We start from the raw sequence: 18088 nt of genomic DNA on the forward strand, positions 1-18088 counted from the left end.
TTCTTTCTTTATGTAAGTGTTTTGCACAATTTATTTTGTTTTATTTTATTTATTTTATTTTGAGACTACAACAGTTCGAATGCAAGTTCTATAAAAAGTCTGAAGGAAGGAATGCTATGCAATTTGCTTAAAGAGTGTAGTCATTAAAGTAAAAATTGTACATTTTTCACAATAATAAAGTAAGTGTAAACCATCTGAATATAGAATCAATAGTAAGACTCATTCCTTTCAATCAGCTAAAGGATATCCAGTGATGATGTCATATGGATCTCCATGACTCTATACATATCTGAAAACATGTACGGCTGCTGTGAAGATTTAGTATGTAGCCTAGGACATTAAGAATAAGTGGACTCTTAAAAATTTCTACTTATTTTTATTACTGGACCTTGATGACCCTAATTCACGTCACATTCCTAATCACTACTGGAAATGATCAATCCCTTTAGATTCTTGAATCAGTTAAAATGACTTTGGCAGTGTTGGGGATAGAAGAACTCCATTGCTGAGCTTCACCCCAGAGCTTGAACTGATATTTTAAAACCACACACAGGCCATAGAAGTCCAGGCCTCCTTTGTTTCTTTTACCTATTGGACTATTAAGGGCTCATCACCTGTGATGAGAACTTTTCTTGGCAGAAGAGAATTCTAAGTGAAGAAAGAGTGGCACAGAGAAACTACCCAGGAGATCAGGCTCCTCTCCACAAGGGAGGAATCTGTAGGACACCTTATTAATGATCTGGAGAAATGAACATGACATGATTTCTATAAGGAACCAAGTTGTAGGAATGAGGCCTAACAAGTAGGTTCCGGGCAGAGTAGTGGTTCAGTTGAGATCATATGGAGGGTTGGACCTGGTATTTGAATACCTATCACTTAGCTCAGGTACACTGGGCTCTGGGTGGAAAGGCAACCACCTGTTTCTCTGCTGTGGTCATGGGAGAGCCAGGCTCTTACTGGCTTAGGATCCTCAGAAGTCTGACTAGGCAGGACACTAAACAAGCTCCAACTTTTCAGAGATTTACTTGTCTACAGGCTATAATGATGAACCTATCTCTACACTAAACTCCAAGGTTGCGTTTCTGGTTCTCATGATGTGAAGAAGTGAATCATAAGAAAGATTTCTGACTAAAGGTATAGTTAATATTAATAAGGAAGAATAAAAAAATTAAGGTGCTAAGGGGCAGACATATTAAGAAAGTTGAAGTCTTATATCTTCCTGTACATTTGTAGTCAGCCAGCTTTCCAGAAGAGGGGCCTCATGTATAGTAAGCTGATTTATGTAGTGGGTAAGGCTCAAACCCACCATGTTTATGACTCAGCAATGTCTGTTTGACATTTATTACTACTCAACCAGACTGGCAGACATAAATCCAGCTTCAGTTTTACAGTTAAATGGCTCCTATCATGAGACAAAGGAACAAAGGGCAATAATACACAGCTGTGCGATTTGACTTATACCTTACTGAAGAACAAAAAAAAATAGTGCAAACAATGGAATTCTATGCCTCCATCAGAAAGAATGACATCGCCCCATTTGCTAGGAAATGGAAAGACTTGGAAAAAATTATATTAAGTGAAGTAAGCCAGGCCCAAAGAAACATAGGTCCCATGGTTTCCCTTATTTGCAATAACTAGTATATGCTCGAGCCAAGCAGAAAAGGTCAGATAAGTTGATGTTAGGGGAATGAACCCCAAGATAAGTATTCAAATGTTTTTTTTTTCTTTCATGCAATTGTTTCTAACATACTTATAAGATTATTTCTTTGTTGCTTTGTATGTCCCTCCCCCACAGTATAACCCCTGCTTTCACTGTATTTGATGTTGGTGTAATTTGTGGAGGGGAAGGGCAAAAACCATTTAACTAAGAATACAGGTGGACTCATTGCAACAATGAGACGTACAAGTGATTATGTCGAAAAACGAACTTTACAACTTTGCTGGGGGAGGCGGGGAGGGGAGAGGATCAGGTGGGGGAAGTGGTGGGAGTATGGGAAGGGATAGGAAGGGGAAAAAAAGAGGAGGCAACAATGCCTGATAAGAAATGAACTTGTTATCTTGTCCATGTAATTGTAACTCCTCTGTACGGTATTTTACAATAAAAAAAAATAGTGTAAAGAATAAAGGTCATTTTGTAATAGACTCGTGTACATGCATATATGCATGTATATGCTATTCAAGTATATGCAAACATACGCTTCTATGATAAAGCAAAACTGATCATGAGTGCTCCTAACTCACTGCTCTGAGACCCAAGAGCTCTATCAGAATGACTGTCTTTCAACCACATGCAAGTGTGATTCTAGTACTGATTAAAAGCACAGTTGGAAGGCATAACCCTGGGCAGAGATGCATGAGGCTTGCTGGGAGGAGAAGAAGCAGGAAAGGAGGCAGAGAGCCTGAAGTGGGAGATAGCAGTACAGAGAAGACATAGATAAAGTACCCTATTGGAATTCATAGCGAAGGGCCCACAATGCTTTGCATTCTGTTCTTCTGGGGAGATGACGTTATCTAGCAGCAACTCATGTAAATTTATAGTTCATTATGTAATTTTAAAACAGAATGAGCAAAATGAAGACGATGGATAAGGTTTTAAAGCTCTCTTCCATCTTTCCACTGAATAGATCTATGTTACACAGACTAATTATTTGTTCTTTGGATGGTCAAGAAGAAGAGAGTAGAAATGGATTGTTAACAGGTTTTAAACCTTTAAAACTCTATTAGAAGAAGCTTGGGTGGAGGGTTTAGCTTATTGGTAGTGGGCTTCTCTAACATGCTCAAGACTCTGGCTTTGAGTCATCTCACTGTAAATAAAAATTCACTTCAACCTAAAGGGACACTCATTCCATAAGCTAGGTATGATGGTACATGCCTGTTAATTAGCTCTTGGGAAGTTGAAACGAGAGGGTTCAAAGCCAGGTTAGGATGTACAGAGAAACTCTGACGTTAGTAAATTAAACAAAATAAACCAACAACGAAGACAAGCCAAGCACCTGGGGCTCACATCTGTAATTCAAGCAACTCAGGAGGCTGAGGTTCAGATGATGGCAGTTCAAAGTCAGCCCAAATGGAAAAGTCCAGGAGACTCCATCTCCAACTCCAAAAGAACTAGCTAAATACAGGACTGGAGGTATGGCTCAAGTGGTAGAGTGGCAGATAATCAAGCAAGGTCAAGGCCTTGACTACAAACACAAGTACCAGTGGATAAAAGCAATCAGGAAAGAAGTTTCATAAGTCCAATTTAAACATGAAGTAACTGAAGCTTAAAAAATTATAGTAGTTGCCTAAGAAGGAAAAAACCCAACCAAAAAACCAAAGCAATGACAGAATATCCATCCTAAATCTAAGCTATTCCTTTGACCTCAAATAATTGCTAAATTAATGCATGCATGTATGATAAATGTAACATCTACAACTCCTTTATTGTTTATTATGATTTGTATTATGAGTATTGCCAATTTTTTTTAAAGGTTTGGGATTTCTTTTTATTCTTCCCATGGATTTTCATCTCCAGAAGAACTTTGGCTAAGAGGATAATTTCAAAAGAAAAATTATTAGTTTTCTTTCATTGTAGCCATAATTTAGATAATATCAGGCATTTCCTAAATGTAGAAATTGTACTCTTCTTTCTTGTGCTAACTCCACAGAGAAGAGGTAAGACAACCTAAGATAGTGTTACATGGAAAGGAGTAAGTCCAAATTCACATAGAAATAGATTCACTGTGCTTTTAGAAAGTTGAAAATTTTTTGATCCAGTGTGTAAAGGAAGGAGGAGGGGGCTAAAAACTCTAGTATGTCATTCATTTGTATCTCTTCACCATTAAAGGGGCAAATGTCAAAAACAAGCAACCTGGGTGGAGCACATGATATCATTACAATGACTGCCCCATGAAGAGCTCAGAAAGGATACTTGATATAATTTTTTCCAAGTTTTTCCATTTCCTAACAAATGGGGAAATGTCATTCTTTCTGATGGAGGCATAGAATTCCATTGTGTATATATACCACATTTTCTTGATCCATTCATCTACTGAGGGGCGTCTGGGTTGGTTCCATGTCTTAGCTATGGTAAATAATGCTGCAATAAACATAGTTGTGCTGATAGCTTTAGTGTGGTCTTGTTTGTAAACATTTGGGTAAATTCCCAAAAGTGGGATTCCTGGGTCATAGAGGAGCTCTATGTGGAGTCTTTTGAGGAACCTCCATACTACTTTCCAAAGTGGTTGAACAAGTTTACACTCCCACCAACAATGCATTAGGGTTCCCTTCTGTCCACATCCCCTCCAGCATCTGCTGTTGTTAGAGTTCTTGATTATAGCCATTCTAACTGGGGTGAGGTGGTATCTCAATGTTGTTTTGATTTGCATTTCTTTTATGGCTAGGGATGTTGAGCATTTCTTCATGTGTCTATTCGCCATCCTTCTTTCTTCCTCAGAGAAGTTTCTCTTTAAGTCTTTAGCCCACTTATTTATTGGGCAGCTGTTTCTTTGAGGATTTGTTGTTGGGGGATTTAATTTTTTGAGTTCCAAGTATATTTTAGATATGAGACCCTTGTCCGTTGTATGGCTAGTGAAGATCTTCTCCCAACCCTTGGGCTTTCTATTGATCTTGCTAGCTATGTCCTTTGCCATGCAGAAGCTCTGCAACTTCATGCAATCCCATTTGTCCAACCTTTCTTTGATTTGTTGTGTTTCCAGGTCTCTATTCAGAAAGTTTCAGCCTGAGCCAAGGAGACCTAGTAGGGTTTCTCCTATTCCATCCTGTAATGTTTTCAGAGTGTCTGCTTTGACTCCGAGGTCTTTGATCCATTTTGAGTTGATTCTGGTGCAGGGTGATATATAAGGATCTAGCTTTAGTTTTCTACAAGTAGTTAACCAATTTTGCCAGCACCGTTTACTGAAGAGGCTGTCTTTCTTCCATTCTATTTTTTTAGCTCCCCTATCGAAGATGGCTATAGGTCTGTATGTTCATTTCTGGGTTTTCAATTCTATTCCATTGGTCCTGAGGTCTGTTCTTGTGCCAGTACCAAGCTGTTTTGATTACTATGGCTTTGTAGTAGAGTTTGAAATTTGGTATTGATATTCCTCCAGCAGTGTTCTTTCCGTTGAGGAGCGTTTTTGCTATTCGGGGTCTTTTATTGTTCCCCAAGCCCAAAGAAACATAGGTCCTATGGTTTCCCTTATTTGCAATATCTAGTATATGTATGAGTCAAGCAGAAAAGGTCAGATAAGGTGATGTTAGGAAAATGAGCCCTAAGATATGTATTTAAATGTTTTTTTTCTTTCATGCATTTGTTTCTAACGCATTTATAAGATTATGTCTTTGTTGCTTTGTATGTCCCTCCCCCACAATATAACCCCTGCTTTCACTGTCTTTGATGTCAGTATAATTTGTGGAGGGGAAGGGGAAAAACAAGTCATTTAAAAAGGATACAGGTGGACCCGTTGCAACAATGAGAAGTACAAGTTGTCATGTCGAAAACGAACTTTACAACTTTGTTGGAGGGGGAGGATTGGGTGTGGGGGCGGGGGGAGGCTGGGAAGGGTAAACAAAGGAGGAGGCTACAATGCTTGATAAGAAATGTACTCATTATCTTGCCCGTGTAATTGTAACCCGTCTGTACAATATTTTCACAATAAAAAATATATATTAAAAAAAAGAAGACACCAAAAAAAAAAGGATACTTGATTAAACTTCCTGTACATAAAGGCCAGAGAAGTGCTTGTAACTGCCTTCAAGTAAGCCCTAAAGAAAGGAATAATATAGAATAAATCCTTTTAAAATTATCTAGTCAAAAGCAGAAACCTGTTGGCACAGTTTCTACATGTAATTGTTTTCTTTTTTCTGCATTATCACATTTTAAATGGCATCATGCTCCACTTAAGCAAAAGAGAGGTACAAAAGGACAAGACACTCCAAGCTTCTTAAAATGTGGTCTTCAAGGCCAATTGAAATGAAAGCCCCACAGTGGAATTAGGAGTAGTGAAAAGAATTTGTCTTGTATGTAACTTTATCAATTCTGAGGAGGTAAGGGGAAGCACAGAAATGATGGGACAAAGGGTGAACTAATTCAGCAGTAAGACTTACTAGACACTCTATTGAAAATGAACTACAGCACTTGTGTGTGGGAGGGTTGGAAGGGGAAAAACAGAGAAAACAGGGAAGAGGTGACACTGTTCAAAACATGTACTCATTACCGATCTCTGTAACTGTAACCTCTCTGTACATCACCTTTACAATAAGAATAAATTTAAAAACTTAAGAAATATGAGAAGGAAAAAAGTTTATTGACAAGACAGAGGAAAGCTTAAGCCAATTCGTGGTGCTCCTAGAGACAAAATGAAGGCCTCAAAGAAATGGAAGATCTTTTCCTACAGTCCTTGGTGCTCCTAGGCACTTGGAAATTCTGTTCAGCTTAAGAATTGATTTAGATTGCTTTCCTTGCCCAATGAGCATCTTTCATCCCATTAACTCTCAAGCTCAGCACAGGAATTTTGCTGATAACATAGGAAAATATTCCTTGCATATACACATGTAAATTAATAATTCTCTTAGAATGGTATCAGGTAAGCTAATCATACTGATATGAGTTAGTAGAAAAGCAGGCAATCAGGGAATTGCAGCCTATCAGTTTGCTGATGGCATGAAGTGTTAAACCAGAACCTGCCTGACAAAGAAATTAGGCCAGGGTACTACAAAAGAAAGAAGAATTTTAAAACACAAAAGAATGACGAAATAAGAATGGGGCAGTAAATCTTTGGCACATCAAAATAGAAAGGAGACTCACCAATCAGAAAGCCATTTTGAAGGATTCCAATCCTCCCTATTTAAACTTACGACCAGTATCTGAAGACAGTGTAAGATGGCAGAGATGGGCTGAAGTTATGTCTTCCTGTGACACTGTAAAGTTTATTTGTAAAGCTTCAAAGTTCATTTCCAACATAGTGTCTTGTGAGTATCCTAGTTGCATTGGTTCACCCTTTGTCCTTTGTTCACCATTTCTGTGATTTCCCTTCCCTTCCCCAAATCAGATAAACTTGTATACAAGATAAAGAGTATACAAGACAAAGGGTACTGAAATAAAAAAACTGTGACAACAGGGGATAAACCAAAGGGGGGAAATGAAAGAGAAAAGAAATAACTGCATGGGCTGGGAAGGTGGCTCAGTGGTAGAGCGCTTGCCTTGCATGCATGAGGTCCTGGGTTCAATTTCTCAGCACCACATAAGCAGAAAAAGCCAGAAGTGGTGCTGTGGCTCAAATGGGAGAGCACTCGCCTTATGCTGAAGAGTCTTGGGACAGTGCCCAGGCCTAGAGTTTGGGCCCCACAACTGACAAAAACAAAATAAAACAAAACAAAAACCCTGAAAATTGTACACTAAAAAATAAGTAAAAAGCCGGGCGCTGGTGGCTCACACCTGTAATCCTAGCTACTCAGGTGGCTGAGGTCTGAGGATCGCGGTTCAAAACCAGCCTGGGCAGCAAAGTCCGTGAGACTCTTATCTCCAATAAACCAGTAGAAAACCAGAAGTGGTTCTGTGGCTCAAGTGGTAGAGCGCTTGCCTTGAGCTAAAGAACATAAGGACACTGCCCAAGCCCAGAGTTCAAGCCTCATGACCGACCCTCCCCCCCCAAAAAAAGCAAAAAAGAAACCTCTTATTTTCATATCTTGGAGTTCATTTCCAATTAGCATCATTTTCATATGGTCATACGTAATAGCTATTGGGCTATTGTGATCCTAGACATATCCTAATTATTACAAATGAGGGAGACCATGGAGTCTACTATGTTTCTGGCTTAATTTGCTTAGCATGATTTTGTGCTAGCATATTGAACAGAATGACTCCATTTTATAACTAAACACTCTCCCATCAAAGTACACTTTGCTTCTTCCTCCCCACTTGCTTGGAATAATAAGCTTCGGGATATGGTTAGTTTAGTTCCTCTTTGCTTGGAATTGATAATCTTCAGAAACAGTATAGTTTTAGAAAAGGCTTGGTTGGGGTAGATGAACACAATGCACCTAGATTCAATCATGTTATTTCCTGCTTGCTTGCTTGCAGCTATAGATTATGAAAAAAGGGAATTTCCAAACTCCAGGTGAGGGGTATATTAACTTGACTTGGTTGGAAGGTGGGCTATCATAATTGGGTATCCTGCACCAGCTGGCTAATAAAGACTTTTCATTATCGGTGTATTTTGTCTGAGTGGTCACTCCTGGGAGATTCCCTAGGATTCTTCCAATGACATTCTTGTTTGCTCCACCCTGCAGGCACTCTCCTTTACTCTGATTTATTTTCCACACTGATATTGGCTTGCTTTGAGGCTTCTCCAGTATTGCCCCAGCCTTCCTGACGGGTAACTAGATGTAAGATGTTTCCTTTTACCAGATTCTCACTTCGTGACTTTCAATTGACTTTCAGGCTCTGCCTATGTAAACTGTTCCAATCTTATAAACAGGGCTAAGTCTGTCTTTTAGACTATCACCTTGGACAAAACATATTCTAAGTATGCTTTCATGAAGGAGCCTTGTCACTCTGTCTCCTTCTTAAGGAGATTTGTCTTTGAAAATACTATCTTGTAATATAGGCGATGCTGTTGTTGACTATAGTGGGGGAAAACAAACAAAAGTACTATTAGTCATATCTCATATACTTCAGGCTAGGATCAAAGTTTGACTTCTTTGGGAACCGAGGTCATAGGCAAACTTTGCACTTGACAGCAAGGTAAAACATAGAACCCTTCTAGAGACCCTCATCCCTCCCTGAAGCTAATAGCAAAGAATCCTGTGGAAAGCAGAAGCAAATTTAGTTGGATCAGGTCAGGCCACATCCACGAACAATGGAACATGGAAGGCATAGCTGTTTTAGCCACACCTGTACGGATGACTAGGGTTCAGGTGGGCTGCAACTTTTTACAGGCCAAGGGTAAACTGAAGGGCATAAAAGATGGGAGACATATCCCTTGGGGTACCCTACGATGGTGGAAAGATTTGTGGATGCACAAAGAAACTATTCTTACAGATGGTGAACGTACCCTCAAAAGTGTACACTTGTACCCAAGACCCTTAGAAAGAACATAGCCAAAGCTAACTTGAACATGGAGAGTAATGGCCACCCAAGTCAGAGGTCTTATAAATTTAAGCCTCCTTGAGTCCCCAGCCCTCTCTTATAGGCTAGGCTTAAAACAATGTATGCTTGTCTTTTCCCACAGAAGGAATAAAGTCTGGATGAGGGCAAGAATCCCACTTAAGTCCCCAGCCCTCTATTATAGGTTAGGCTTAAACCCATGTATGCTTGTCTTTTCCCATGGAAGGAATAAAGTCTGGATGAGGGCAAGAATCCCACTTAAGTGTAACATGTATATAAAGTCTTAAAAAGATGAAGGCAAACCTAGGGAGTGTTCTGAGGTCAATTTAATACACTAATGTGAAATAAAGGTCTCTGTTAAGATTATTTCCAAAGTATTCTGCTCTTTGTAATCTGAGTGAGCTTAAAAATACAGGTTCTGAGTTGGTTACTGGTGGCTCATGCCTATAGTCCTAGGTACATAGGAGCTGAGTTCTGAGGATTGTGGTCTGAAGACAGACTAGTCAGATTAATATTAACTACTAAAAAGCTATGAAGTAGAACTGTAGTGCTCAGAGATAGTGCCCAGGGCCTCAGGATAGTCTCTCTCTCTCTCTCTCTCTCTCTCTCTCTCTCTCTCTCTCTCTCTCCCTCTCTCTCTTTCTCTCTCTCTCTCTCTCACACACACACATTAGATGTTCTGTTTATCATCAGCGTTTTTCTCATATGTGTCTGGCCTGTTGAGAATATTCTTGATGATCTTTTCTTTTCCACTTTGTCACCACATGTGGTTTCTTGATCTTGGTCCTTCTAACACAAACAATGTAGCTTCTTTCCTCTATGTTCTATGTTCTAGACAGACTTTCCTATAGAACACACTGTGCCCTAAGAACAAAGGTTTTCACCCATCTTTGTGCTGCTAATTAAATTTGAGAAAAAAAAATCTATCTGGTCTTGCTCTTCAAAAAGCAACTCCACCCTACTTTGAAAGAGCCCTTTATCTAGAATGCATTCTGAGAGTCCAAATCAAAAAAAAAGAAAAACAAAACAACAACAATAATAAAGACCTAGGAAATGTTTAGGATGCATGTTCTGTGTTTATTCTGAGCTTATATGTTGTGTGAAACATGGTTTATACAGTCTACTCAAAAGTCTTTAAAATACTTGTGGTGATCAGAAAAGACAAAAGGATGTTGCCATTACCATGGCAGAGCTGCCATTCTCTGCAGTGGTTATCTTTGCCATGATGGCACCAAAGTATCAGTCAATGCTGTCTTGTTATCCCACCCCTAAGAACAATGGTAATCAACCCATGGTTAAAAGTTCTGAGAGTACTATAAACTCATATATTTGATTATGTGTTATTTTGTGCATTGATCTATCAAATATTGGACAATGAATTTATTTGCCCCTGGAATTCTAGAAATAATTGTGATCAATTTTTTTGTTTTGAACTCATTTTTTTTCCTTTTGTTCCAGTTCTGACTCTAGAATTCAGGGCCTGAGCACTTTTTCTTATTTTGCTCAATATTGGTACTCTATCACTTGAGTCACAGCTCCACTTCCAGCTTTTTGGAGATTATTGCAGATGAAAGTCATAAACTTTCCTGCCTAGTCTAGCTTTGATCCATAACCCTCATAGCTCAGCCTCCTGAGTAGCTAGGATTACAGGCATGAGCCACCAGTGCTTAACTTAACTCAATTTTCTTATGTGCACTTGAATACCTAATCTAAAACTTACTGTGTACACTTGTGTGTATATAAATATCTTTAGAATGGTCTGTTATTATTTAAAACATAAAATCTATTATCAATTTTCAAAAATGGTTATCTCAGTCAGGTCTAATCAAATTCCAGGCATTAGGAAATTATTCTGATTTAAGTCAAAGGAAAAAAAGGCAATCTTAAATGGTAAATAAGGTCTTGATATCTAGTTACTTGAACAAATGATCATATTCTTGGTGTTTCTGGATTGCACTGTTTTGTATATGATCAGACTGGTAGTTAGCATCTTATCTAATGGCTTCCCTAGTCTAACATACTCATATAAAACTGGCAGCTGATTCTTAAAATGTATAACTATGAGATTGTCCTAAGAATATCATTCCATTCTTAGTAACATTTACAAAACCTGGCATAAAGAAAATACAACATATCTGAAGAACTTCTTATGTACTATTGATCTTGTCAAGCTCTTGACTACTTAGGAAGTTGAGTCCTAACTAAGTCAAAGTTCATCTATTTATATGAAGGCATTTTAATACTGTTGCCAGTTCCCTTATATGACTGATGTATTTCTGTTCACTAAGTACATAAGATTTTAGGATACAAAGTTAAAGAAGATAGCACCTCATTACTGGCATAAGTAAACCTAACAATCCTGTCACTGTTACTTGTTATCTTAAAATAATGTTTGAAATGAACTATTGATTACCAAATTATCAAAGTGAGTATAAAATTATTGTCATGGCTACTTGAAATCACTTGTCATTGTATGTTTGATCCACTGAAACATTTGTAGTTAGGCCCACAGAAGATGACTGTTAGGAGTACTTGTCAGACTTAGCTTTTCAAACATAATGGGTTCTAGGTAAGTCCTGCTCAAGAATTATTTCTATTGATCTCCTGGCCTAAAAGGAAATTAATAACACAGACAACTGCTTGACCTGTCAGTTGTCCTCCTCCAATGTTGGATCAAACCGGCTGGGACATCTCATCCCAGCCAAGTGACCTTCCAGGACAAAACTTACCTTGACCATTCAGAGATAATTAGAAAAGACGGCTCCAAATAAGAGAGGTGGTAAGCTTCTAAACGGAGTCATGTGTGCTTTCCCTTTCAAAAGGAACTAAATGTGAGAGGCTGAAAATAGTTCATGAACATGTCTACCTATTGCCCATGGCTGTCTACTTTCCAATTAGGCCGATAAAGCTGAAGTGCTGTCTTTTCAGGGCATGTCTTTGTGACATGCTCTCTTTTTCTAACATCTAATTTTTTCCTAATAAACCTTCCTATCACCTTTACTTACTGTTTCATCTTATCTGAATTCTTCTCTTGCCAGGCCCCAGGATCAAGGTCAACTTAGCTGCCCTAAGTTTTTAGTAACAGATTTGGTGAACTGACTATGAAGTTAGGGATTCAATATTGTTTTTCTTGACCTAGATCCATTGAAAGGTAATGGCACCCACCATTCTTAATGATTTATAGCCAGAATAGGACTGATGGGAGACAATATTTACTTGACATGGTAATTCTTTGAATATTACTAATAATAACTTTTACACTAATGTTACATTACCTAATTGACAGTTCATCCAACAACGAACATAATTTTTGAGAAATACCCAAATTCACATTTAAAAATTGATCTTAAAGTATAAACTGTAGCCACTGATTTATCAACTGTGAAGAAACCTTAACTTGTTCATATTAGACATTCAGACACTTAATTATTTGAGCAGAAATTATTCCAGTAGAAAATCTGCAGAGGATTCTACAGAGTTCGAAGTACAGATGCAATGTGGGATTTCATTTTTGTAGACAGCGATATCACTGTTTTCTTTAAACAGAAAAATATGGTTTACCTGCCAAGTGTAGTAAAGTATATGTTACCTCACCACTCTGAACTTGAGTGTTAGCTCTCACTGAACTTGTGGGCATGAGGAAATGTGAGCTTGAACTTGAATACCTCAAGTTGACTGAGAAGTCTGGTACATGGCAGTGGTAGTTGAACTATCTTAGAATCCATGGTTCCTGCTAATAGTAGCTAGAATGGTGGTGGAATTAAAATTAGATTTCTCTTCACACATAAAATTTTAAGATTATAGAATGTATCTTTTAAATATCAGAATTACCAACTAAGAAAAAGCATTTGAAATCTGCAAATAAAACCACTACTTGTAATAGTGATTAAGGAATAATGAATCATGTAGGGGGAAATAGCAGTGAAGTAGAGCTAATAGCAAAATTATTATTTTTTGGTCAGGATACCATAGAACCTCTAGATGATGTTTCTGGAAACCTGTAAGATATGAATCCCATTTCTTCCTAGGCTATATCTTTAAAATCATAAAATAAACACTACTTTATAATTTTGCAGGATGACCCAGTCAAGGCAATGATACCTTTCAGGCATGGATACACATCCCTACTAGTGTGACTTTCCTTTATCTTTTATTCAACATGAGAAGGAAGTAAGGGTAACAGTATCATATAGAGATTTTAAAAAAAAATCTTATTTTTCCATTAATCACAAACAACTTTGGACATTTCCACTCAGATAAAGTTGTTTCAGATGCTCTTTAAAGCCAAAGTTTACTTCCCTTTTTAGCAAAGCCTTTTGCTCATGGTGCTTAAGTTTTACCAGGTTCTCTACTTGATAATCTCAGGTTTGATGTCCTCAATCCATGTGAAAACTGTCAGAATTTCTTTCATTTTGTGTAATAAGTTTATCTGTTTATTTTTCTGAGACAAGATCTATGTTGCTCTTGTTGTCCTCAAGCTCTCGAACTTCTTTCCTTAGCTTCTCAAATGACAGTGTAACTAATGTGGACCAATGTATTAAATTTAAAACCATATGTGTAAGCATGATCATTAGAACATATTATCTAGGCAGTTGAATGGCATACGAACCTTCAGCTAGCAAACAAATGAAAGCAGTCTTTACATAGATTTGTATTTTAAGCATTTGTTCTTTATTACCTAATCCACACAACAAACCTATGAGGTAGTTTAGCATGCCTTGAGTATGAGCAAATTAGGTAAGAAGCAGAAAAACAAAAACTAGAACAAAGAAAACAAAAACTTTATCCCCACAATAAAATGTCAATCAGATCTTTCTTATTGTCACAAACAAAAAGCAATCAATTCCTTTGATAACTTGATCAAATCAAGAATGCATATTTAGCTTTGATGGACAGTAGATAGTATAGTTATTTTTAATCACTTGGTGGTTTAGAAAGACTATTTTCTTTTTTAGGGCTTTAGTATTCTGTGTTTCCACTGATTTGTCAAAAATAAAGATAAGTTTTATAAGAAATGAGACTCCCCCTCCTCTACCTTTACTACCAGAGTGCATTTCCTTACAAGAGTATTCTCATTTTGTGTGTATCTCATATTTTGTCTTCTGGTATTTGTTCTAATAAACTTACCCCAAGAAAATGGTATAAAAATTCTTCCAAAGTATGTTTCTATGTCACCTGAGAGTTAAATGCAAAACAAATCCCAATAGTAGAGACATCTTTGATGACTTTCTATCAGCAGAAGGAGTCACCTGGTCTTGCTACTTAGCAGACTGCTTTATGGCCATGTTTATGAGTTCACTGGGCTGTGGAGACTGTATATAGGAAAGCTCATTAATTTGGGTTTTACTACCATGACACTTGTGGCCACTGAGACAGGTGCTAGTTTGAAGCTTATCTCTGCACTAAAGTGAAAGAACTTTTGGTAAAGCAAATTTGAATTTCACAACCAAGATTATAGAAGTAATTTGTTTCTTTAAGAAGACAGCCTACTGCTGGGTATGTATCTCAGTAGAGCAACCAAGTCTTACATAAAAGGAAGAAGAAGAAGAAGAAGAAGAAGAAGAAGAAGAAGAAGAAGAAGAAGAAGAAGAAGAAGAAGAAGAAGAAGAAGAAGAAGAAGAAGAGGAAGAGGAAGAGGAAGAGGAAGAGGAAGAGGAAGAGGAAGAGGAAGAGGAAGAGGAAGAGGAAGAGGAAGAAGAAGAAGAAGAAGAGGAAGAAGAAGAGGAAGAAGAAGAGGAAGAAGAAGAGGAAGAAGAAGAGGAAGAGGAAGAAGAAGAGGAAGGTTAGTGAGAGGGGGAAGCGAAAGGAGATGTAAGAGTTGGAAGTAAGGGGAAGGAGTGAGGGGTAGGAAGGAGAGGAAGAGGAAGGGAAAGGGAATGGGAGGGAGAGGAGCATCATAGGATGGAGAGGTGTCGGGGGGGGGGTGGAGGAGGTGACAAAACTGCTTCACTTAACAAGTGCTCTTTTAATAAAAGTTCACTCTGAATCCATTATGCTTGTGTGTTGTGTTAGTTTTAAATCATTTCCCTTCTGATGGCAACAACACTTCAAAGGGACAGTAATAACTTCAAATACTGTGGGATAGCAAAAATACTTTAAATATCGATAATTGGGATAGTTTTTCTCTTTTAAATATATAAATTCTCCTAAGTTCTCTTGAATTGAGATTTTATAGAAAATTCCTTCAGTCCTCAGCTCTACCAGGGAAGCTCCAGCTCCATGGGCTCTATGGGACAGGAATATAACAAGATCTGCATAGGTTCCTTCCTTCCCCAGCAGAATTAATCGTTTGACAATATTTACCCTACCTCTTACTCCCCTCCACTCATAATACAACTGGAAAGTGAGGTATGACTTAATTAAGAACACAAAGCCATGCCAAAGCAAACCAAAACAGAATGAAAATCAGTTAGCTTCCCAAGTAGAAATGTGTCTATTCAAGACTTCCCAAAGTATAAACAGCATTTATGAGTGCTTTCTGGAGTAAGCTGAGTATATGTTGTCCATATTACATTAGAACTCTAATTTCTCTTATCTGCATGGTAAAATTAAACAAAGAAATCTGAAAACAGTCCAACAAACAAAGCTCAGGGTATTCAATTTCACTTGGCAAGTTACCAAAGAGCAACTGTTATTTAGACGAGGAACTCTGAAAAAATCTGATTATTATAGCTGGAAGCTTATCTAAAGGGGTTTAGCTGAGCTTCTCTGTAAAGCAAAAGAAATCTATGTTCCTAGACTTTTATATATAAGGATTGTTTTTTCAAAAATATAAACATACAACACTTCAGGGCAAGAGCTCAGTTACTAAACACAAACAGTAATCAAGATTATATTTTTAACTCTGACAATGCTTATTTTACAGCAGAATTGACAAATAAAGCTTTATTTGACACATTAGAAGAAAAGCCATCACTGGAGGTGTGTAGCTCTGTTGTGTGCTTCTTTACCAAACAGCAAAATAGATGCCTTCCCACCAAACCTTCCTTCCTTCCCGCAGGGTGTTCCTGGTGGTGTGGCGGCTTCTTTCTGCAGAAACAGGCAGTGCTGGTACCTCATGAGTGCACCCTCCTCCAGGGAATGGTGCCAGTTTCTACACATGGGAAAACAGGCACCTTAATAACAACTCTGTGCATTTCTGTCATTTTGTTTATTGCTCACTGTATTGTAACAACCCCAGTTCTCTGTGAAAACAGTGGATGTTCAGAAACTCCTGACATTAGCGGATCAGCTGCCAGCAGTAACAAGGTGCAAAGGGCAGTACCAGGCCTTCATAGTTGGTACATGGAAAGCATCTTGCATACAAGCTCCATGACCTTATTTGCAAGACACTCTGTAAGATACCACCAACTCCAATCACCACAGGGAAGAATTAAACCTAGAGAAAACTTTCTGATGACACTCAGAGATGATCCCATCAGAAAGTAGCCAACAGTTCTCCAGGCTGTTCTACCCCAGGGGGCGGGGTGTATGTGCATTCTCAAGTCTGCATCTTGGCTCAGCAACAGGATTTCAGTGAGAGCAGGAGAAACAGGGGACTTTACTTCCCCCAAGGCTGCAGTTTCTTCTGGATTTATTCACTTCTGTCCAATTTATTAGTGCTTCCTAATTAAAGCCCACAAATCAGGCCAATATCATGAGATGGAAGTATCCATCTCATTCTGAGGTTTATAATTCTTCTTTTGGATGCCTTTTGGAAAAACATTTTTACCAAAGTCAACTGCTAAGAAGACATTTTTACCTAAGAAGATCATCATGCAAGCAAACTAATTCTTTTCCTAAGCTATGATTTGGCAGCTTGCAAACAGACTTGCCATAACCTGGAGAAACTGTCGAATGTCAGAAGGAAAAGATGGCCCTTCCCTCCTGTTTCCTCCCTGATCTTGACCTCTTCTCACTTCCATGGCAAGCCCAGTTCTTGTGTTGAAGGTGAAGGACTGTTATGTGTCCATTGTATATCTTCCACAAATAGTGACTTGTTCAGTTTCTGTTCTAGTTGTCAGCAGCCATATCCAATGTGATGATAAAAGAGAGTTTATTTCTGAATACAGGTGCTTTGCATCACAATCAGCAAGGATTTCCTGGAATAATTATACACTAAGAAAAATCTAGAGTAAATTGGAAATTAAAAAGTTTCCACTCTTTGTAAGTTTGAATAATGCTCCAAGTATTTGCTGCAGATTATGATTTAGAACATGTGCTAAATATGTTATCAGTAAAGAACTTTTAAAAATCTATCCAAATATGATAATTTGCCACAAAATTAAAATAAAGAAAGAAATCTTGTTCACTTTTGGAAATCAAGATTAGTCATGTGTGAATCGGTGAATCCTTGTAGTAAATATTCATTGTTCAAGAAAGGATCTTCCCCTGGTGGCTGATGAACAAGTCTCCACAGCAGAGAAACACTGGTCTCTTCTAAACTCTTGATCGGTGTCTTTACTACTTATTCTTCAGGCTAGGAGACAAGAAGGGACACAATTTTACCTTCCTTCATAATTATGCATTCCATCAACCTTTGCTCTCTCCCTACCTCCCCAATGCACATCAATTCAACCATCAAATTTAAATAGAGCTGGATTTATATGGTGAATTTATATGTGTGTATAATAATTCAATTACCAGTGCCCTCTGTATGTATGCAGAAAAGAATTTAGATCTGTACACTGTCAATTCAGACTCTAAATCCATTTCAAATGTTCTTAAGATACAAACAATAATTTCATTTCTACTTATGTTGTATTGCATTGGGTATCACACTGTGACAGACCCCATTCCTGTGCTCAGGGAACAACTCTATAGCACTTTACATTTCAAATTGACATTTGTATTCATTTGGTATTCTTTCAGAATTTTCCTTGTTAGAAAATCTTCCTCAAAAAATACTGATCAAGGGGCTGGGAAGGTGGCTCAGTGGCAGAGCACTTGCCTTGCATGCATGAGGCCTTGGGTTCGATTCCTCAGCACCACATAAGCAAAAAGAAAAAAGCTGGAAGTGGT

General features: G+C 38.0%; 1 protein-coding gene across 1 annotated transcript in view; it reads right to left on the bottom strand.

The window, feature by feature from the left end:
• Positions 1-16796: 16796 nt before the first annotated feature.
• Positions 16797-18088, bottom strand: part of Zmat4 (zinc finger matrin-type 4) — a 405652-nt gene continuing 404360 nt past the window's right edge. The window contains exon 7 of the mRNA XM_042679476.1: positions 16797-17546. Coding sequence (XP_042535410.1) covers positions 17531-17546 — 16 coding nt within the window. The 3' untranslated portion in view covers positions 16797-17530. The remainder of the gene's footprint in view (positions 17547-18088) is intronic.

Source organism: Dipodomys spectabilis, unplaced genomic scaffold (genome assembly GCF_019054845.1).
Source record: "Dipodomys spectabilis isolate Male_0828 unplaced genomic scaffold, ASM1905484v1 ptg000052l, whole genome shotgun sequence".
NCBI lineage: Eukaryota > Metazoa > Chordata > Mammalia > Rodentia > Heteromyidae > Dipodomys > Dipodomys spectabilis.